Here is a 23,880-nt window from a genome sequence, read left to right on the forward strand (position 1 = left end):
TCCAACAAACAAGCAAACAAAATGTTCAGTTAAAATACAAACATATCGAACTGCCTATGATATAGAAGATCACAAATGCACACATAATTGAAGATTACCTAGCAGATAAGTTTTGCCGGTGATAGTGCCAGCTATATCCTTAAGAGGACGTAGCTTATACATGTAGATCAGAAACTCATCAGGTACATGATCTACCCTCCTGACCGTGGTCCGTGTAGTGAACCTCATCTCAAACCTATGTGACGTTGTCATGTACTGCTTCATTGCAGGAGAAATCTCAAGATACTGCAGATAGTACACATTCCCTTTCGCAACAAGCTTCTGAAACATAGCTATCAAACCCTTTGGAATAATAGCATGGATACCACCCCCTGCAATTAAAAAATTACAAGTGAATTGGGAAGACACTTATCTAGGAAACAAATATCCACCAACCACAAACCTAGGCCAAGTCAGAGCTAACCGTTTCAGTAGACTCACCAACCAAATCCTAAAGGGTAAAATCATGCAACACATGGAAGAAAAATAGCAAGAGAAGAAACAATATATAACATCAAGTAACAACAAACATTCTCGTCTCCTAGAACCATATGCAACCAAAGGACCTCATCATCCCCGCTCTCATCACGATGTTCTCAAAGCCAGCAAACTCTCACATGGATACTATTGCTACTTTTAGCGAACCAAGACTTTACTATCTCATTTATCTTTTGTCTTGGTTGTTGCCTTCTTTTTGGTAGAGTTTATTTCCTGCCGATCTCTAGCTTTGTAAACAATCACGAGGGGTTGATCCGAGACATGAAGGAGATTCGATGGTCTTGGCTCCTCGGTGGCCACCAGAACTCCGACTTGCCGGTGACAAACCGAATTATGTTCAGCAGAGGCATCCTTCGATGGCTACGTAGGTGCTCACGTAGTACGCAGATGCAATCTACATTGTGTGACTTGACACGCATCCCACCCTTCGTAGGTGGACTGGTCGCGTGTCCCTGTTCACCTCTCTTGTAGAAAAAATCCCTTTCTTATCGGTTGTATCTGCAAATGGGGCATGTGTGCCTACCCTTGTATACTAATGTGTGGTTCAGCATGGGGTTGTTTCCAAAAAGAGAACTACCCAAGGACCAAACCGCCCTGAGGGTTTACAAATAAATAGCCGTCAAACCTTCTTCCCTTTTCCATCCCGCACCCTGCACCCGTTTCTTCTCCACGCCCTCGAGAGTTAGCGGAATTGCCACGCGAGTCCTCCAAGTTTCTCCCGAGTCCCGCCGCGATGGAACCACCCGGTTCAGGAGCGGAACCGGTCGAGGACGACCACATCCAAGAACCGGCCCGTGGGCGCTCCAAGTCCAACGCCTCCTCCAATGGGCCCCCGAGCGCTGCTGTGCCGCCACCTCCCCGCGCGACGCCCCTCCACCTCGACCGACCCCGCCGCGAGCACGCCGGAGGCGGCGCCGATGGGTCGAGCTCCGTCGCGGCGGGGGGCGACCGGAAGGGCAAGGGGACGCTGCCGCCCAAGGTCATTCCTTCTCCTCCGAGCTCCGCGGGCAGCAGCAGCTCCTCCACCCGCTCCCTCGACTACGCCGCCGCATTGAGAGGCGGGGCCCTCGGAGGCGGGGAGTCGAGCTCCGCGGCAGGCGGCAGCAAGGCGCGGGTGACCAGGAGCGACCCCGGCGCGGCGGAGACGAGGGGGGTGCCGACGCGGCGGCGCATCCGTTCGACCCCAAGCTGGTGTCCAGGCAGCGGCTGGCAGCCGTCGACAAGGAGAACAGGCGATGGGAACAGCAGGTGATGGCCTCTGCGACGCGCTGTTGTTGTTTCTTGGAGTTCTTGGAGTCTCTGGAATGCGTTCTTGAGCGTTTCTTGGTTTCCTCTTGAGCAGTTCAACTCGTTGCGCGCGGAAGAGGCGATGCAGAGGAAGGAGCAGGTATGGCATTAATCTGATCTTCTTGCTTTCTCGGAATGTGGAATTGTGATCTCTAAATCTGTGAAAATCTTGGCGTTGGGGATGATTTGGTAGTAGAAACAGAATCTCGGGCTCTCGGCCAAATGCTGGGAGCAGTTTGATGATTAGGCATTTCCTGAAAATTATTCGAGTTCTTCTTGTGGTGCGTTATCAAATTTAGAGGCAGGAAAGGATCTTGTTGTGATTATTTGAAACTATTCAAGATTTAGGTGTCCAGGCTTGTGCTAATTGATTCTTGTACTGTATTTGGTATGATAGCATGTTTTGCACTTTTGCTACAAGTGAAAAAATTGTTGGTTCCAAATTTGTTTGGTGAAAGACTAGTATTACTCGAGTAGAACAGTCCTGGAACATTGTACCAGTTCTGAGTCGCCATAGTTGTCAGTATAATAAGACGTTTCAAAGTTACAAACTGTTAAAATCTTGGGGTACTTGGGGATAATTTAGTAGTAGAAACGGAATCTCGGGCAGTTGTTGGGGGCAGTTTGACGATTAGGCATTTCCTGATAATTACTCGAGTTCTTCTTGCGGTGCGTTTCAAATTTAGAGGCAGGCAAGGATCTTGTTGTGATTATTCGAAATTGTTCAAGATTTAGGTGTCCTGGCTTGTGCTAATTGATTCTTGTACTGTATTTGGTATGATAGCATGTTTTGCACTTTTGCTGCAAGTGAAAAAATTGTTGGTTCCAAATTTGTTTGGTGAAAGACTAGTATTACTCGAGTAGAACAGTCCTGGAACATTGTACTAGTTCTGAGTCGCCATAGTTGTCAGTATAATAAGACGTTTCAAAGTTACAAACTGTTAAAATCTTGGGGTACTTGGGGATTATTTAGTAGTAGAAACGGAATCTCACGCAGTTGTTGGGGGCAGTTTTGACGATTAGGCATTTCCTGATAATTACTCGAGTTCTTCTTGCGGTGTGTTATCAAATTTAGAGGCAGGCAAGGATCTTGTTGTGATTATTCGAAACTGTTCAAGATTTAGGTGTCCTGGCTTGTGCTAATTGATTCTTCTACTGTATTTGGTATGATAGCATGTTTCGCACTTTTGCTGCAAGTGAAAAATTTGTAGGTTCATGCCAGTGGAAAATATTTTGTGCTATTTCAGGAAAATGTTTATTTCCTTTGGTTAAGAATTAAAAGAATTCAGGTGAATGTTCTGTTTAATGCAAGTCCAGAACATCATGTATTCATGTTTAACAGTCACATTCAATTAAACTAACTGAACCCTTACTGCCGGATAATCTGTCCTTTTGTCGATCGTTTGTATAGAAGCCATGATCAATTAAAATAATCTATTTTTTCTGAAATATTCTCGTGGTTTAGATTGACCCAGTAACCATATTTTTTCCTCTGATTGCAGTCTCTTGATCAATCATACAGGCAGTGGTTCGATTCAGAGAAAAAAAGAGGCTACTCCAATGGATCGAGCTCCTCCGCGACAGGGGTCAACCGGAAGGGAAAGGGGATGCTGCCCCTCAAGGCCATTCCTTCTCCTCCGAGCTCCGCAGGCAGCAGTAGCTCCTCCACCCACTCCCTCGACTACACCGCCGCATTGAGAGCTGGGGCCTTCGGAGGCTGGGAGTTGAGCTCCGCGGCGGGCGGCAGCAAGGCCCGGGTGATGTGGGGCGACCCCTTGGCGGCGGAGATGAGGGAGGTGACCAACGCGGCGGCGCATCCGTTCGACCCCAAGATGGTGTCCAGGCAGCGGTGGCTGGTGAAAGAGCAGGCGGCCGTCGACAAGGAGAAGAGCCGACGAGAACAGCAGGTGATGGCCTCTGCGACGTGCTGTTGTTGTTTCTTGGAGTCTCTGGAGTGCATTCTTGAGCGTTTCTTGGTTTCCTCTTGAGCTGTTCAACTCGTTGCGCGCGGAAGAGGCAATGCATAGGAAGGAGCAGGTATGGCGTGAATGATGAATCTGGTCTTCTTACTTTCTCGGAATGTGGAATTTTGGTCTCTAAGTCTGTTAAAATCTTGGGGTTGGGGATGATTTAGTAGTAGAAATGGAATCTCGGGCAAATGCTAGGGACAGTTTGACAATTTAGTTGTTTTTCCTTATAATTACTCGAGTTCTTCTTGCGGTGGGTTATCAAATTTAGTGGCACGCAAGGATCTTGTTGTGATTATTCGAAACTGTTCAAGATTTAGGTGTCCAGGCTTGTGCTAATTGATTCTTCTATTTGGTATGATAGCATGTTTTGCACTTTTGCTGCAAGTGAATAATTTGTAGGCTCATGCCAGTGGAAAATATCTTGTGCTATTTCGGTCAGGTTTATTGCTTTTGGTTAAGAATTACAATAATTTGGGTGAATGTTCTGTTTAGTGCAAGTCCAGAACATAAGTATGCATGTTTAACAATCACATTCAATCAAATTAACTGAACCTTTACTGCTCTTACATCATTTTTGACAGTTCCATGAAATCAAATTTATTGGTCTATCTTTACCTCTTTAGCAATAATAATTAGATAGTTATGCTGGTGTTGTTAGCTTCTGGATACTGACGATCTCTCACCATTGCTTCATGTTACACTAAATGATCAGTAGATTACCCTTGATTTTGTGCTGCATGTTTCAACTTTGTTCTTGATAACTGATGTTCTGCCCAAAAGGCAAAAATTGCATTGTGATATTGTTAAACTGTTTAAATAGCATGCATATTTCCCTTGTGCCAAAACTGTAAATCATAAAACTGCAGCAGTTTTGTACGGTTGTATCTTTATATTAATTAGTAGTTACTGGCGCATTATGACATAATATTGTTTCTGAAGAGTAGAAACTTGGGACCAGAAAGCAAAGAACTTTTATCTTGTTCTCATATGTTTCTGTTTATGCCATGTATCTTGTTTCACCATTTCTTTCCAATAATAATATTTTCTCCTATTGCTTAATTACACTGAAACAGACACAAATGCTTACATTCACGTTCTAACTTTAAGTTGTATTATGTAGTTAGCAGCACTCCTGCCCCATAAATCTGTCCTTTTGTCAATCATTAGTATAGTAGCCATGATCAATTAAAATAAACTATTTGTTCTGAAATTCTCCCATGGTTTGACTGACCCAGTAACCATATTTTCCTTGCTTGATTGCAGTGGTTCGATTCACCGAAAAATGGAGCTCGTTCCAATGAGGTTCCAGTAAAGTGGTCTTATAATAATGATGATGTAAGTATACCCAAGTACTATTGAGTAATCTTCTCTGACTAGACTAGATAGTGTTCAAAGAAAAGTATGAGGTTGACCCATGAGTGGCAAACTTGCAATGCAACTTACTAAGAGCTATTTGTTTGATCAAAACCCCTGTAGGAAATTCCGTACCCTTTATACGCTGAATTTTGTGGAGATTATTCCTCCTCGTCCCCAAGAAGAGAGTGGAGCGATGTAAGAATTGTCAGGAGACTCCGAGGATTGCGTTGGCAAGAGAGGGTCGCTGCTCGTACTCACTTCAGAGAGCTACGTGATAGTTGGGTAGCTGCTAGACGCAAGCCTAGTTCTTTATTCATGTCAGCAATGGACCAAGTTAGGGACGGGAAGGCTAAGGAGTACAGCGGCGGTTGCGCAATTCCCGGATATCTTACATGTCCGTTGTCTGGGGAGCTCATGATAGATCCCGTGACAATTGCTACAGGGAAGGTAAGCATTGTGGTTGAACTTTTATTTGCATGTAGTTTCTTTTGAGCAGTGAAACTAACTATGCGATATAAATTATCGTGTTTTTAGACATTCGAGCGACACTTCCTGAAGGGCTGGTTCGAGAAGAAGGGACACATTTGTCCTCTGACCAACGAGACCGTGTCAAGCACCATCATCCGGAATGACCGCATCCGAGGATACTTAGAGGAGTGGAATGAAGTGATGGAAGAAGAGTAGTGCTGATATGTGTGTTTGTCGAATTACATTTACAGTGCTGCTACTTTTCTCCTAGTTGGAAAAGATTAAAAAATCATTAGTACAATTCTGCTTGTGACTTGCTAAGTAATTTCAGAATCATCATTGGAGTAGATGTTTGCTATCCTATACTGCTATACGCCAATTTGTTGACTCTAGACACAAGTTGATGAGCCAAAGCGAGTGGTGCCTCGGCTCGAGTGGTGCAAACGTGTACTTGATGCCCCAGAGACGACGGTCTCGGCTCTGTCGTCGAGTTCCTTCTCCAAGCGGCGCCACATCAGCGCGACGGTGGCCTTGCCCACCTCCTTGTCCAGGTCGGGGTTTAGGGTTTAAGGAGTGGAATGAAGTGATGGAAGAAGAGTAATGCTGATATGTGTGCTTGTCGAATTACATTTACAGTGCTGCTACTTTTCAACTTGTTGGAAAAGATTAAAAAATCATTAGTACAATTCTGCTTGTGACTTGCTACTAATTTCACAATCCCATATGCATAGGTTAGATGTTTGCTATCCTATACGCAAATTTGTTGACTCTAGGCACAAGTTGACGAGCCAAGCGATTGGTGCCTCGGCTTGAGAGGTGCAAACGTGTACTTGAATGCCCCAGAGACGACGGTCTCGGCTCTGTCGTCGAGCTCCTTCGCCAGGCGGCGCCACAGCCGCGCGACGGTGGCCCTGCGCGCCTCGTTGTCCAGGTCGGGGTCGTAGTGCACCCGCACGATCTCGTCGAACTCTTCCAAGCGACGGTCCACATCGCTGGCTTTGGCGTACATGTCTCTGAACTCCCTCAGTGCGGTGGTCTCCTCCTCCTTCTCCTCCTTGGCATCGGCGACTCTGAACTCCTCATCATCATCCTCCTCCTCCTCCTTGGCCTCCGCGACACGGCGTCGTCCGACTCTCTATCTCTGGTCGACGTCCGGCGGGCCGCCGCCTGCGCCGCAGCCTGTCGCACTCGCCGTCGTGATCGCGGAGGAGGGACCTGTAGATGTCGATGTCCTTCTTCAGGTCCAGCTTGAGCGTCTGGATCTGGTGCGCCACGATGAGCCGCATCGACAGATCGTACTGCAAGCTGCGGATCAAGAGCTCCTCCTCGTCGTCCTCATCGTCCTCCAGGTCCAGGGAGACGTTGGCCGGCGGCGACTGCAGCTCTTGGGTGCCGTCGCTCTTCATGCCAGGTCCAGCTTGAGCGTCTGGATCTGGTGCGCCACGATGAGCCGCATCGACAGATCGTACTGCAAGCTGCGGATCAAGAGCTCCTCCTCGTCGTCCTCATCGTCCTCCAGGTCCAGGGAGACGTTGGCCGGCGGCGACTGCAGCTCTTGGGTGCCGTCGCTCTTCATGCCCTCGGGTGCTGATGTGATTGCGAGAGCTGTCGCCTTGACGACTTCCCCAGTTTGCACGGCTGCCATTGGTCGCTTCTTCCGTCTCTGTTGATCCAACACGATCAAAAACAAACAAGGATCAAGTCGACCCTTGCTAGGAGTCAAGCGTTCGTGGGAGGTGCTGCAGTGCGATGCATTGGCATATACATATATATAAGTTCGAACGAGGCAAGGGCCAGGCCGACTCGGCCGGGTGATTGTACGTGGTTGAGCTGGCGTCGGACACGTACGTACGGCACTGCGACTCATGAACGGAACATCGTTCTTGACTTCTTGTCCTGATTGGTCAGCAGCACTTTGGTTTATCCTTCTCACGGATTCACAGCTGCTTGACTTCTCCATCCCCAACTTCCCTAGAGCTTGTAATAAGGGCATTTGTAACTGCAGATTGTCAAAAAAAGCATCTCCAACTGCGTACTTTAAATCTAACACACTAAACATCCGCGGACGCATTCGAACACGGATACAAAAGCCAACCATCCAACTATACGTGCACGTATGTCTGAAGCACTCAAAAGAATTACAGAAAAAGCATAATTCAGCCATAAATAGCAAGCAAACATTCTAGTGCAATAATAGTTTAATATACGTATATATTATTCCAATAACCGTTTAACAAGTTGTAGGGCATGAAGTGTTGTTCATCCACACTGTTCCTTTTGAGCTTCACCCAACAATGCATCAACGTGAATGGCATACCCTCCGTTGTTTGATACAGCGCATCCGGGATATACAGTAAGGGCGTGTGGTTGCCCGCATCCAGCCAAACCAAGCCCGCGCGGGAAGGGAGATGCCTGTTTGGTTGCCTGGTTTTCCTGTTGGGCCTACATCGTACACTTCTCAAAGCAGCCCAGAGCCTGGCTCACTGGAAACGCTCGGATCGGCAGTTTCTCGCGAGCCAGGCTGAGTGCGGCGCAAGGTCGCACGGGCGGTGCGATGCGAGCGTGAGGGGGGATGGCGGGAGATGGAAATCTGGCGCGCCGTCCCGGCGCCAAATCTAGCCTCGCCCCCCTTTCACTCGCTTACCCATAGCCACTACCCCCTTTCTTCCCTACCGCCTCACCACCGGCGGCGGCGTGATGACCCACAAGTATAGGGGATCGCAACAGCTTTCGAGGGTAGTATTCAACCCAAATTTATTGATTCGACACAAGGGGAGCCAAAGAGTATTCTCAAGTATTAGCAGGTGAGTTGTCAATTCAACCACACCTGGAAACTTAATATCTGCAGCAAAGTGTTTAGTAGCAAAGTAATATGATAGTGGCGGTAGCGGCAACAAAAGTAAAGACAGCAAAAGTAATGTTTTTGGTATTTTGTAGTGATTGTAACAGTAGCAACGGAAAAGTAAATAAGCGAGAACCAATATATGGAAAACTCATAGGCACCGGATCAGTGATGGATAATTATGCCGGATGCGGTTCATCATGTAACAGTCATAACATAGGGTGACACAGAACTAGCTCCAATTCATCAATGTAATGTAGGCATGTATTCCGTATATAGTCATACGTGCTTATGGAAAAGAATTTGCATGGCATCTTTTATCCTACCCTCCCATGGCAGCGGGGTCCTATTGGAAACTTAGGGATATTAAGGCCTCCTTTTAATAGAGAACCGGAACAAAGCATTAGCACATAGTGAATACACGAACTCCTCAAACTACGGTCATCACCGGAAGTGGTCCCGATTATTGTCACTTCGGGGTTGCCGGATCATGACACATAGTAGGTGACTATAGACTTGCAAGATAGGATTAAGAACTCACATATATTCATGAAAACATAATAGGTTCAGATCTGAAATCATGGCACTCGAGCCCTAGTGACAAGCATTAAGCATGGCAAAGTCATAGCAACATCAATCTCAGAACATAATGGATACTAGGGATCAAACCCTAACAAAACTAACTCGATTACATGATAAATCTCATCCAACCCATCACCGTCCCGCAAGCCTATGATGGAATTACTCACGCACGGCGGTGAGCATCATGAAATTGGTGATGGAGGATGGTTGATGATGACGACGGCAACGAATCCCCCTCTCCGGAGCCCCGAACGGACTCCAGATCAGCTCTCCCGAGAGGTTTTAGGGCTTGGCGGCGGCTCCGTATCGTAAAACGCGATGATTTCTTCTCTCTTATTTTTTTATCTCCGAAAGAGAATATATAGAGTTGGAGTTGGCGTCGGAGGGTTTCCAGGGGGCCCACGAGGTAGGGTGGCGCGCCCTAGGGGGGGGGGGCGCCCCCCACCCTCGTGGAAAGGGTGTGGGCCCCCTGGTCTTCATCTTTGGCGAGGATTTTTTATTGTTTTTTCTAAGATGTTCCGTGGAGTTTCAGGTCATTCCGAGAATATTTTTCTTCTGCACATAAAACAACATCATGGCAATTCTGCTGAAAACAGCGTCGGTCCGGGTTAGTTCCATTCAAATCATACAAGTTAGAGTCCAAAACAAGGGCAAAAGTGTTTGGAAAAGTAGATACGACGGAGACGTATCAACTCCCCCAAGCTTAAACCCTTGCTTGTCCTCAAGCAATTCAGTTGACAAACTGAAAGAAAGAAAGAAAAACTTACAAACTCTGTTTGCTCTTGTTGTTGTTACTATGTCAAGACAGCATTCAAGTTTCCAGCATAGATCATAACTAACCACATTTGCAATAATTCTCAGGTCTCATAATTACTCATATCAATAGCATAATCAACTAGCAAGTCATAATAATAAATCTCGAATGACAACACTTTCTCAAAACAATCATAATATGATATAACAAGATGGTATCTCGCTAGCCCTTTCTGAGACCGCAAAACATAAATGCAGAGCACCTTTAAAGATCAAGGACTGACTAGACATTGTAATTCATGGTAAAAGAGATCCAATCATAGTCATACCCAATATAAATTAACAGTGATGAATGAAAATGACAGTTGTGCTCTCTAGCTAGTGCTTTTTTATAAGAGGGTGATGACTCAACATAAAAGTAAATGGATAGGCCCTTCGCAGAGGGAAGCAGGGATTTGTAGAGGTGCTAGAGCTCGGTTTTGCAATAGAGACAAATTGTATTTTGAGCGGTATACTTTCATTATCAATGTAACAACTAAGAGATGGCGATATCTTCCATGCTAAACACATTATAGGTGGTTCCCAAACAGAATGGTAAAGTTTATACTCCCCCTCCACCAACAAACATCAATACATGGCTTGCTCGAAAGAACGAGTGCCTCCAACATACATCAGGTCCCAGGGGGAGTTTTGTGCAGTTAATTTTGATTTAGTTTGCATAAAGCATGGGACTGGGCATCCTGGTGACGAGCCATTTTCTCGTGAGTAAGGAGCAGAGTCCACTCCTCTTGAGAATAACCCGCCTAACACGGAAGATAAGGACAGCTTTGGTTGATACATGGGCTATTCGAGCATACAAAACAGAATGTTTATTTGAAGGTTTAGAGTTTGGCACATACAAATTTACTTGGAACGGCAGGTAGATACCGCATATAGGAAGGTATAGTGGACTCATCTGGAATAACTTTGGGGTTTAAGGGATTGGATGCACAAGCAGTATTCCCGCTTAGTACAAGTGAAGGCTAGCAAAAGATTGGGAAGCGACCAACTAGAGAGCGACAACAGCCATGTACATGCATTAAAATTAATAAACATTGGATGCAAGTATGAGTAGGATATAATCCACCATGAACATAAATATCGTGAAGGCTATGTTGATTTGTTTCAACTACATGCGTGAACATGTGCCTAGTCAAGTCACTTAAATCATTCAAAGGAGGATACTACCCCATCATATCACATCATAACCATCTTAATAGCATGTTGGCACACAAGGTAAATCATTATAACTCATAGCTAATCAAGCATGGCACAAGCACTACGATCTCTAATTATCATTGCAAACATGTTTATTCATAATAAGCTGAATCAAGAACGAGGGACTCATCATATTTACAAAAACAAAAGAGGTCGAGTTCGTACCAGCTTTTCTCATCTCAGTCAGTCCATCATATATCATCATAATTGCCTTTCACTTGCACGACCGAACGGTGTGAATAATAATAAGAGTGTGCGTGCATTGGACTAAGCTGGAATCTGCGAGCATTCAATAAACATGAGAAGACAAGGCAATATGGGCTCTTGGGTTAATTCAACAATAATGCATATAAGAGCCACTTCAACAATTTAATTATGGTCTTCTCCTACTGACCCCCAAAGAAAAGAAAGGAAATAAAAACTATTTACACGGGAAAGCTCCCAACAAGCAAAAGAAGAATGGGAAATATTTTTGGGTTTTATTTTTAATTATTACTACATGCATGGGAAGTAAATTAATTAAAAGCTACAACTAATTTTTTTTGTTTTTTCTTAAGGTTTATTAAACACACAAGAAGAAAGCATAAAAGGAAATTAAACTAGCATGGATGATACAATGAAAAATATGAGCAGTGACATCTGTCAATGAGTGTGTGTGAACATAAATGTAATGTCGGTGAGAAATACGTACTCTCCCAAGCTTAGGCTTTTGACCTAAGTTGGTCTATGGCCACGGCTGGCCTGGCGGATATCCATAATAATAGTTGTTGGGGTTGTACTGTGATGAGGAAGAAGAAGGCTCTGATTGCCACTAGCTGGCAATCATCTCCGGATCCCACTGATAGTTAGACTATCGTGAAGGATCAAATTGTGGTTCCGGTTCTGGCTCCTCAGCTGGTGTAGGGTTCCGGTAGGCATGAATAGCTGCCAACGGAACAAGGTACGTGCCTGCAGTCAAATCAAACAAAGAAGGAGCAGGCAAGGTAATAGTCTCAGGATGATGTTTATTAAAGAACAATTGATATTTAAGCTCTCCTGCCCTATTCTTAACAATAAAACCATGTGCCACCATACTTTTATGATCTAGATAAACACGGGGCAACACCTTTTCTTCCTTCTCAGCATGCCTAATAGGTATGTTAAAATGTGCGGCTAGGCGTGTAGCATAAATGCCTCCAAAGATGGGGCCCTTAGTATGGTTCATATTTAACCGTCTAGCAATAATACCGCCCATACTAAAGGTGTTATCACTGTATAAACCTTGGAGTAGAATAATTAAATCAGGGATACTAAGGTTTTCACAGTTTCCGCGTCCAATTAAACAACGACTAGCAAATAATGCAAAGTAACATAAAACAGGAAAATGTATGCTAGTGATTCGTGCATCTGAAACCTTCCTGGTTTCTCCTACAGTGATATTATTAATAAATCCCTCCACATCATCATGATGTGGTTCTTCTGTCTTGCCCTCAAAAGGGACTAAACAAATACGACAGAAATCATAAAGTGACATCTCCTTAGGCTCATCATATAAATGAAATTCCACCGTAGGTGGTGAGTTCCTAGGATGAAAATAAAAGTTTTGCACAAAGGTATTTGTGAGTAAGAGATACTGATCGCATTGGTCGTGGAGGAAAGCGGTGAGGCCTGCATTGTGAGCCAATTTATGAAAATCTTCATAGATACCGGCAGCTCTCAAGAAATCATCAGAAGGCCATTCACATACCCGAATCTCTGCGGTGCGCGGCAAATTATACTTAGGCTTCGGTGCCTTTTCCTTCGAGCTTTGGCTCGATGAGCCCCTCAATAATCTCCTCATTATTTTCAAGGAACAATCTCCCCAAGCAGTTTGGCGAGAGGTGCTTTGAGCAAGGAGATCGAAAATCACAGCAAAAGTGGCTGGAACTCGTGCTTGAGTTGGTTTTCGGGTTTGTGTGAGGCAGAGGAAGAAGATGGGTGCTGGGATAAGTGGAGGAGGGCCACCGTGGGCCCACGAGGCAGGGGGCGCGCCCTTAGGGGGGGCGCCCACCACCCTCGTGGCCAGGTGGCAGCTCCTCCTGTGGTAATTTTTGCACAGTAAATCCTCAAATATTCCCGAAAAAATCATATTAAATTGGCATGGCATTCTGAGGACTTTTATTTTCGGGATATTTTTATATTGCATGGACAAGTCAGGAAACAGATAGAAAAATACTATTTTTACTTTATTTCTACTAAATAACAGAAAATATAGAGAGGGTACAGAAGTTGGTGCTTCTAGTTTCATCCATCTCATGCTCATCAAAAAGAATCCACTAACAAGGTTGATCAGGTCTTGTTAACAAGCTCATTCCAATAATTATGAAACAGGAGAAATTTCGAATAACACTAAGTTACCTCAACGGGGATACGCACATCCCCTATAATAAGTATATCATATTTCTTCTTGATAGTAGGAAGAGGAAATTCAAAACCTCCAAATATAATCGATGGAATTTTTCCAATGGAATTGATACTATGAACTTGAGGTTGTTTCCTCGGAAAGTGTACCGTATGCTCATTACCTTTAACATGAAAAGTGACATTGCCTTTGTTGCAATCAATAACAGCCCCTGCAGTATTAAGAAAAGGTCTTCCAAGAATAATAGACATACTATCATCCTCGGGAATATCAAGAATAACAAAGTCCGTTAAAATACTAACGTTTGCAACCACAACAGGCACATCCTCACAAATACTGATAGGTATAGCAGTTGATTTACCAGCCATTTTCAAAGATATTTCGGTAGGTGTCAGCTTATTCAAGTCAAGTCTACGATATAAAGAGAGAGGCATAACACTAACACCGGCTCCAAGATCACATAAACTAGTTTTAATATAATTTCTTTTAATGGAGCAAGGTATAGTAGGTACTCCAGGATCTCCAAGTTTCTTTGGTATTCCACCCTTAAAAGTATAATTAGCAAGCATGGTAGAAATCTCAGCTTCCGGTATCTTTCTTTTATTAGTAATGATATCCTTCATATATTTAGCATAAGGATTTGTTTTGAGCACACCAGTTAATCTCATACGCAAAAAGATAGGCCTAATCATTTCAGCAAAGCGCTCAAAATCCTCATCATCCTTTTTCTTGGATGGTTTTGGAGGAAAAGGCATGGGTTTCTGAACCCAAGGTTCCCTTTCTTTACCATGTTTCCTAGGAACAAAGTCTTTTTTATCATAATGTTAATTCTTTGATTGTGGGTTATCAAGATCAACAGCAGGTTCAATTTCTACATCATTGTCATTACTAGGTTGAGCATCATCATGAACATCAGCATTAATATTTTCATTAGGTTCATGTTCATTCATGATTGTGTTTCAGCATCCACTGGTAGAAAAAGGGCCTGTTATCCCGGTTCGTAAGGGCCTTTTGTCCCGGTTCCTGAACCGGGACTAAAGGGTCGGTACTAATGCCCTGTCCCTTTAGTCCCGGTTCAATCCAGAACCGGGACTGATGGGCCTCCACGTGGCCTGTGCGCGGAGCCCAGGCAGGAGACCCTTTGGTCCCGGTTGGTGGCACCAACCGGGACCAATAGGCATCCACACGTCAGCATTTCTGTGGCTGGGGTTTTTGTTTTTTTTTGAAGGGGGGGGGGTTGGGGGTTTTGGGGGGTTAATTTAGGTGTTTCATATATTGTGTTAGCTAGCTATAATTAATAGAGAGAAGTGTCCTCTCTTATGTCCGTGCTTGGTCGACGCTACGTACTATACATACGTATAGAGAGGACTAGACACGCTAGCTAGCTTGTAAGCAAACGAAGGAAACAGAAGATCGTCATGAAAATCTATGCATACAGAGAGAAGTGATATCGATCACCTCTCCTTCTCCGAGAGATTGGTCGAACAACAAGTTCTCGTATATCTATCCGACACTACCGGCTACATATATACAATAATTTGTTGGGGAACGTAGCAGAAATTCAAAATTTTCCTACGTGTCACCAAGATCTATCTATGGAGAGACCAGCAACGAGGGGAAGGAGAGTGCATCTACATACCCTTGTAGATCGCTAAGCGGAAGCGTTCAAGAGAACGGGGTTGAAGGAGTCGTACTCGTCGTGATCCAAATCACCGGAGATCCTAGTGCCGAATGGACGGCACCTCCGCGTTCAACACACGTACAACCCGGTGACGTCTACCATGCCTTGATCCAGCAAGGAGAGAGGGAGAGGTTGAGGAAGACTCCATCCAGCAGCAGCACAACGTGGTGGTGGAGGAGCGTGGCAATCCTGCAGGGCTTCGCCAAGCACCACGGGAGAGGAGAAGGACTTGGGAGAGGGGAAGGGCTGCACCAAAGGCAAAAGGTAAGAAGTCCTCCATCTCCCCCACTATATATAGGGGGGGCCAAGGGGGGGCGCCGGCCCTAGGAGATCCAATCTCCTAGGGGGGCGGCGGCCAAGGGAGGATTCCCTCCCCCCAAGGCACCTAGGGGTGCCTTCCCCTTGTGGGACTCTTCCCTTCTTGAAACCCTAGGCGCATGGGCCTCTTGGGGCTGGTTCCCTTGGCCCATTTAGGCCAAGGAGCACCCCCTACAGCCCATGTGGCCCTCCGGGGCTTGTGTCCCCACTTGGTGGACCCCCGGGACCCTCCCGGTGGTCCCGGTACGTTACCGATAAACCCCGAAACTTTTCCGGTGACCAAAACAGGACTTCCCATATATAAATCTTTACCTCCGGACCATTCCGGAATTCCTCGTGATGTCCGGGATCTCATCCGGGACTCCGAACAACATTCAGTAACCACGTATATCTATTCCTTATAACCCTAGCGTCATCGAACCTTAAGTGTGTAGACCCTACAGGTTCGGGAACCATGCAGACATGACTGAGACGTTCTCCGGTCAATAACCAACAGCGGGATCTGGATACACATGTTGGTTCCCACATGTTCCACGATGATCTCATCGGATGAACCACGATGTCGAGGATTCGAATCCCGTATACAATTCCCTTTGTCTAGCGGTATGATACTTGCCCGAGATTCGATCGTCGGATATCCCGATACCTTGTTCAATCTCGTTACCGGCAAGTCTCTTTACTCGTTCCGTAAACACATCATCCCGTGATCAACTCCTTGTCACATTGTGCACATTATGATGATGTCCTACCGAGTGGGCCCAGAGATACCTCTCCGTCTTACACGGAGTGACAAATCCCAGTCTCGATTCGTGCCAACCCAACAGACACTTTCGGAGATACCCGTAGTGTACCTTTATAGCCACCCAGTTACGTTGTGACGTTTGGCACACCCAAAGCATCCTACGGTATCCGGGAGTTGCACAATCTCATGGTCTAAGGAAATGATACTTGACATTAGAAAAGCTTTAGCACGAACTACACGATCTGGTGCTATGCTTAGGATTGGGTCTTGTCCATCACATCATTCTCCTAATGATGTGATCCCGTTATCAACGACATCCAATGTCCATGGTCAGGAAACCGTAACCATCTATTGATCAACGAGCTAGTCAACTAGAGGCTTACTAGGGACATGGTGTTGTCTATGTATCCACACATGTATCTGAGTTTCCTATCAATACAATTCTAGCATGGATAATAAACGATTATCATGAACAAGGAAATATAATAATAATCAATTTATTATTGCCTCTAGGGCATATTTCCAACAGTCTCCCACTTGCACTAGAGTCAATAATCTAGTTCACATCGATATGTGATTAACACTCAAGGTCACATCCCCATGTGACTAACACCCAAAGAGTTTACTAGAGTCAATAATCTAGTTCACATTTACCATGTGGTCAACACTCGATGAGTTCTGGGTTTGATCATGTTATGCTTGTGAGAGAGGTTATAGTCAACGGGTCTGAATCTTTCAGATCCGTGTATGCTTTACAAATCTCTATGTCATCTCCTAGATGCAGCTACCATGCTCTATTTGGAGCTATTCCAAATAACTGTTCTACTATACGAATCCAGTTTACTACTCAGAATAATCTGGATTAGTGTCAAAGTTTGCATCGGCGTAACCCTTTACGACGAACTCTTTTACCACCTCCATAATCGAGAAAATTCCTTAGTCCACTAGTTACTAAGGATAACTTTGACCGCTGTCCTGTGATCCATTCTTGGATCACTCTTGTACCCCTTGACTGACTCATGGCAAGGCACACTTCAGGTGCGGTACACAGCATAGCATACTATAGAGCCTATGTCTTAAGCATAGGGGACGACCTTCATCCTTTCTCTCTATTCTGCCGTGGTCGAGCTTTAAGTCTTAACTTCGTACCTTACAACTCAGGCAAGAACTCCTTCTTTGACTGATCCATCTTGAACACCTTCGAGATCATGTCAAGGAATGTGCTCATTTGAAAGTACCATTAAGCGTTTTGATCTATCCTTATAGATCTTGATGCTCAATGTTCAAATAGCTTAATCCAGGCTTTCCATTGAAAAACACTTTCCAAATAACCCTATATGCTTTCCAGAAATTCTACGTCATTTCTGATCAACAATACGTCAACAACATATACTCATCAGAAATTCTATAGTGCTCCCACTCACTTCTTTGGAAATACAAGTTTCTCATAAACTTTGTATACACCAAAATCTTTGATCATCTCATCAAAACATACATTCCAACTCCGAGATGCTTACTCCAGTCCTCAGAAGGATAGCTGGAGCTTTGCATACTTATTAGCATCTTTCAGGATTGACAAAACCTTCCGGTTGTATCACATACAACCTTTCCTCAAGAAAATCGTCGAGGAAACAATGTTTTAACATCCTATCTGCAAGATTTCATAAATAATGCAGTAATTGCTAATATAATTCCAACAGACTCTTAGCATCGCTACGAGTGAGAAAGTCTCATCGTAGTCAACTCCTTGAACTTGTCGAAAAACATCTTGACGACAAGTCGAGCTTTCTTAATGGTGACATTTACCATCATTGTCTGTCTTCCTTTTAAAATCCATCTGTACTCAACAGCCTCACGACCATCGAGCTGTTCTGTCAAAGTCTACACTTTGTTTCCATACATGGATCCTCTCTCGGATTTTTATGGCCTCGAGCCATTTATCGGAATCCGGGCCCACCATCGCTTCTCCATAGCTCGTAGGTTCATTGTTGTCTAGCAACATGACTTCCAAGACAGGATTACATACCACTCTGAAGTAGTACGCATCCTTGTCATCCTACGAGGTCTGGGAGTGACTTGATCCGAAGTCTCATGATCAATATCATAAGCTTCCACTTCAATTGGTGTAGGTGCCACAGGAACAACTCTTTGTGCCCTGCTATACACTAGTTGAAGTGACGGTTCAATAACCTCATCAAGTCTCCACCATCCTCCCACTCAATTCTTTCGAGAGAAACTTTTCCTCGAGAAAGGACCTGATCCTAGAAACAATCCCTTATTGCTTTCGGATCTGAGACAGGAGGTATACCCAACTATTTTGGGTGTCCTATGAAGATGCATTTATCCGCTTTGGGTTCGAGCTTATCAGCCTGAAACTTTTTCACATAAGCGTCGCAGCCCCAAACTTTTAAGAAATGACAGCTTAGGTTTCTCTAAACCATGGTTCATACGGTGTCATCTCATCGGAATTATGTGGTGCCCTATTTAAAGTGAATGTGGTTGTCTCTAATGCCTAACCCATAAACTATCGTGGTAATTCGATAAGAGACATCATGGTATGCATCATATCCAATAGGGTGCAGTTATGATGTTCGGACACACCATCACACTACGGTGTTCCAGGCTGTATTAGTTGTGAAACAATTTCCACAATGTCTTAATTCTATGCCAAACTCGTAATTCAGATATTCATCTCTATGATCATATCATAGATATTTTATCCTCTTGTCACGACGATCTTTCAACTTCACCCTGAAATTACTTGAACCTTTCAATAATTCAGACTCGTGATTCATCAAGTAAATATACTCAACATCTACTCAAACCATCTGTGAAGTAAGAACATAACGATATCCACTACACGCCTCGGCACTCATTGGACTGCACACATCAAAATGTATTACTTCCAGCAAGTTGCTTTCTTGTTCCATTTTACTAAAAACGAGGCTTTCAGTCATCTTGCCCATGTGGTATGATTTGCATGTCTCAAGTGATTCAAAATCAAGTGAGTCCAAATGGTCCATTTGCATGGAGTTTCTTCATGCATATACACCAATAGACATGGTTCGCATGTCTCAAACTTTTCAAAACGAGTGAGCCCAAAGATCCATCAACATGGAGCTTCTTCATGCGTTTTATACCGATATGACTTACGTGGCAGTGCCACAAGTAGGTGGTACTATCATTACTATCTTATATCTTTTGGCATGAACATGTGTATCACTACGATCGAGATTCAATAAGCCATTCATTTTAGGTGTAAGACCATTGACGGTATTATTCAAATAAACAGAATAACCATTATTCTCCTTAAATGAATAACCATATTGCGATAGACATAATCCAATCATGTCTATGCTCAACGCAAACACCAAATAACAATTATTTAGGTTTAACATCAATCTCGATGGTAGAGGGAGCGTGCGATGCTTGATCATATCAACATTGGAAACACTTCCAACACATATCGTCAGCTCACCTTTAGCTAGTCTCCGTTTATTCCGTAGCTTTTATTTCGAGTTACTAACACTTAGCAACCGAACCGGTATCTAATACCCTGGTGCTACTAGGAGTACTAGTAAAGTACACATCAACACAATGTGTATATCCAATATACTTCTATCGACCTTGCTAGCCTTCTAATCTACCAAGTATCTAGGGTAATTCTACTCCAGTGGCTGTTCCCCTTATTACAGAAGCACTTAGTCTTGGGTTTGGGTTCAACCTTGGGTTTCTTCATTAGAGCAGCAGCTGAATTGCCGTTTCATGAAGTATCCCTTCTTTCCCTTGCCCTTCTTGAAACTAGTGGTTTCACCAACCATCAACAATTGATGCTCCTTCTTGATTTCTACTTTTGTGGTGTCAAACATCGCGAATATCTCAAGGATCATCATATATGTCCCTGATATATTATAGTTCATCACGAAGCTCTAGCAGCTTGGTGGTAATGACTTCGGAGAGACATCACTATCTCATCTGGAAGATCAACTCCCACTCAATTCAAATGATTGTTGTACTCAGACAATCTGAGCACAAGCTCAACAATTGAGCTTTTCTCCCTTAGTTTGCAGGCTAAGAAAATTGTCGGAGGTCTTATACCTCTTGATGTGGGCACGAGCCTGAAATTCCAATTTCAGCCCTCGAAACATCTCATATGTTTCGTGACGTTTCAAAACCGTCTTCGGTGCCTCAACTCTAAACCGTTTAACTGAACTATCATGTAGTTATCAAAACGTGTATGTCAGACGTTCGCAACATCCACAGACAACGTTCGAGGTTCAGCACACTGAGCGGTGCATTAAGGACATAAGCCTTCTAAGAAGCAATGAGGACAATCCTCAGTTTACGGACCTAGTCCGCATAATTGCTACTATCAACTTTCAACTAATTTTTCTCTAGGAACATATCTAAACAGTAGAACTAAAGCGCGAGCTACGACATAATTTGCAAAATCCTTTTTGACTATGTTCAGGATAAACAAGTTCATCTTATGAACTCCCACTTAGATAGACATCCCTCTAGTCATCTAAGTGATTACATGATCCGAGTCAACTAGGCCGTGTCCGATCATCACGTGAGACGGACTAGTCAACATCGGTGAACATCTTCATGTTGATCGTATCTTCTATACGACTCATGCTCGAACTTTCGGTCTCTTGTGTTCCGAGGCCATGTCTGTACATGCTAGGCTCGTCAAGTCAACCTAAGTGTTTCGCGTGTGTAAATCTGGCTTACACCCGTTGTATGTGAACGTAAGAATCTAACACCCGATCATCACGTGGTGCTTCGAAACACGAACTGTCGCAACGGTGCACAGTTAGGGGGAACACTTTCTTGAAATTTTAACGAGGGATCATCTCATTTACTACCGTCGTTCTAAGCAAATAAGATGTATAAACATGATAAACATCACATGCAATCAAATAGTGACATGATATGGCCAATATCATATTGCTCCTTTTGATCTCCATCTTCGGGGCTCCATGATCATCATCGTCACCGGCATGACACCATGATCTCCATCATCATGATCTCCATCATCGTGTCTTTATGAAGTTGTCTCGCCAACTATTACTTCTACTTCTACAGCTAACGGTTAGCAATAAAGTAAAGTAATTACACGACGTTTAAGTTGACACGCAGGTCATAAATAAATAAAGACAACTCATATGGCTCCTGCCGGTTGTCATACTCATCGACATGCAAGTCGTGATTCCTATTACAAGAACATGATCAATCTCATACATCACATATATCATTCATCACACCCTTTTGGCCATATCACATCACATGGCATACCCTGCAAAAACAAGTGAGACGTCCTCTAATTGTTGTTTGCATGTTTTACGTGGCTGCTATGGGTTTCTAGCAAGAACGTTTCTTACCTATGCAAAACCACAACGTGATATGCCAATTGCTATTTACCCTTCATAAGGACCCTTTTCATCGAATCCGTTCTGACTAAAGTGGGAGAGACAGACACCCGCCAGCCACCTTATGCAACTAGTGCATGTTAGTCGGTGGAACCGGTCTCACGTAAGCGTACGTGTAAGGTTGGTCCGGGCCGCTTCATCCCACAATGCCGTCGAAACAAGATTGGACTAGTAACGGTAAGCATATTGAACAAGATCAACGCCCACAACTACTTTGTGTTCTACTCGTGCATAGAATCTACGCAATAAACCTGGCTCATGATGCCACTGTTGGGGAACGTAGCAGAAATTCAAAATTTTCCTACGTGTCACCAAGATCTATCTATGGAGAGACCAGCAACGAGGGGAAGGAGAGTGCATCTACATACCCTTGTAGATCGCTAAGCGGAAGCGTTCAAGAGAACGGGGTTAAAGGAGTCGTACTCGTCGTGATCCAAATCACCGGAGATCCTAGTGCCGAACGGACGGCACCTCCGCGTTCAACACACGTACAGCCCGGTGACGTCTCCCATGCCTTGATCCAGCAAGGAGAGAGGGAGAGGTTGAGGAAGACTCCATCCAGCAGCAGCACAACGGCGTGGTGGTGGTGGAGGAGCGTGGCAATCCTGCAGGGCTTCGCCAAGCACCACGGGAGAGGAGAAGGACTTGGGAGAGGGGAAGGGCTGCACCAAAGGCAAAAGGTAAGAAGTCCTCCATCTCCCCCACTATATATAGGGGGGGCCAAGGGGGGCTCCGGCCCTAGGAGATCCAATCTCCTAGGGGGGCGGCGGCCAAGGGAGGATTCCCTCCCCCGCAAGGCACCTAGGGGTGCCTTCCCCTTGTGGGACTCTTCCCTTCTTGAAACCCTAGGCGCATGGGCCTCTTGGGGCTAGTGCCCTTGGCCCATTTAGGCCAAGGAGCACCCCCTACAGCCCATGTGGCCCTCCGGGGCTTGTGGCCCCACTTGGTGGACCCCCGGGACCCTCCCGGTGGTCCCGGTACGTTACCGATAAACCCCGAAACTTTTCCGGTGACCAAAACAGGACTTCCCATATATAAATCTTTACCTCCGGACCATTCCGGAACTCCTCGTGACGTCTGGGATCTCATCTGGGACTCCGAACAACATTCGGTAACCACGTATATCTATTCCTTATAACCCTAGCGTCATTGAACCTTAAGTGTGTAGACCCTACGGGTTCGGGAACCATGCAGACATGACCGAGACGTTCTCCGGTCAATAACCAACAGCGGGATCTGGATACCCATGTTGGTTCCCACATGTTCCACGATGATCTCATCGGATGAACCACGATGTCGAGGATTCGATCAATCCCGTATACAATTCCCTTTGTCTATCGGTACGATACTTGCCCGAGATTCGATCGTCGGTATCCCGATACCTTGTTCAATCTCATTACTGGCAAGTCTCTTTACTCGTTCTGTAACACATCATCCCGTGATAAACTCCTTGATCACATTGTGCACATTATGATGATGTCCTACCGAGTGGGCCCAGAGATACCTCTCCGTCACACGGAGTGACAAATCCCAGTATCGATTCGTGCCAACCCAACAGACACTTTCGGAGATACCTGTAGTGTACCTTTATAGCCACCCAGTTACGTTGTGACGTTTGGCACACCCAAGGCACTCCTACGGTATCCGGGAGTTGCACAATCTCATGGTCTAAGGAAATGATACTTGACATAAGAAAAGCTTTAGCATACGAACTACACGATCTGGTGCTATGCTTAGGATTGGGTCTTGTCCATCACATCATTCTCCTAATGATGTGATCCCGTTATCAACGACATCCAATGTCCATGGTCAGGAAACCGTAACCATCTATTGATCAACGAGCTAGTCAACTAGAGGCTTACTAGGGACATGGTGTTGTCTATGTATCCACACTTGTATCTGAGTTTCCTATCAATACAATTCTAGCATGGATAATAAACGATTATCATGAACAAGGAAATATAATAATAATCAATTTATTATTGCCTCTAGGGCATATTTCCGACATAATTATTTCTTACAAATATAATCATACGGACTCATGGTCCACATAGTATTCTCCGTCTTCAGCAATCACGTGGTTAAGAAAGAATGCCGCCAATTCCTCTTGAATTGCTCGCATGCGAGCTGGTGCTAGGAGTTCATCCCGCTTCCAAAACATCTAATTTGAAGAAGGGGGTCAATACATATATATATGAATGAATGAAACTCAACAGAAATGATGGTAATAAAATAAAATTGTGAATGTTGTTATTTACGTACTTCATATTGTTCG

General features: G+C 44.6%; 1 protein-coding gene across 1 annotated transcript; it reads left to right on the top strand.

The window, feature by feature from the left end:
* Window positions 1-1,270: 1,270 nt before the first annotated feature.
* On the top strand, window positions 1,271-5,965 carry LOC125507529. Its single transcript, XM_048672083.1, has 6 exons — window positions 1,271-1,785; window positions 1,880-1,924; window positions 3,347-3,731; window positions 5,058-5,129; window positions 5,271-5,597; window positions 5,685-5,965. The coding sequence occupies exons 1-6, from the start codon at window positions 1,271-1,273 to the stop codon at window positions 5,832-5,834; spliced, it is 1,494 nt and encodes a 497-aa protein (XP_048528040.1). The 3' UTR covers window positions 5,835-5,965.
* The last annotated feature ends 17,915 nt before the right edge of the window (window positions 5,966-23,880 follow it).

This window comes from Triticum urartu, chromosome 5 (genome assembly GCF_003073215.2).
Source record: "Triticum urartu cultivar G1812 chromosome 5, Tu2.1, whole genome shotgun sequence".
Taxonomy (NCBI): Eukaryota; Viridiplantae; Streptophyta; class Magnoliopsida; order Poales; family Poaceae; genus Triticum; species Triticum urartu.

Bases quoted from the DNA above. Each gene is read 5' to 3' on its own strand.
- LOC125507529 (XM_048672083.1), top strand. From the start codon at position 1,271: ATGGAACCACCCGGTTCAGGAGCGGAACCGGTCGAGGACGACCACATC. The intron at 1,786-1,879 runs GTGATGGCCTCT...CCTCTTGAGCAG, and splicing joins ACAGGCGATGGGAACAGCAG to TTCAACTCGTTGCGCGCGGA. The intron at 5,130-5,270 runs GTAAGTATACCC...AAACCCCTGTAG, and splicing joins GGTCTTATAATAATGATGAT to GAAATTCCGTACCCTTTATA.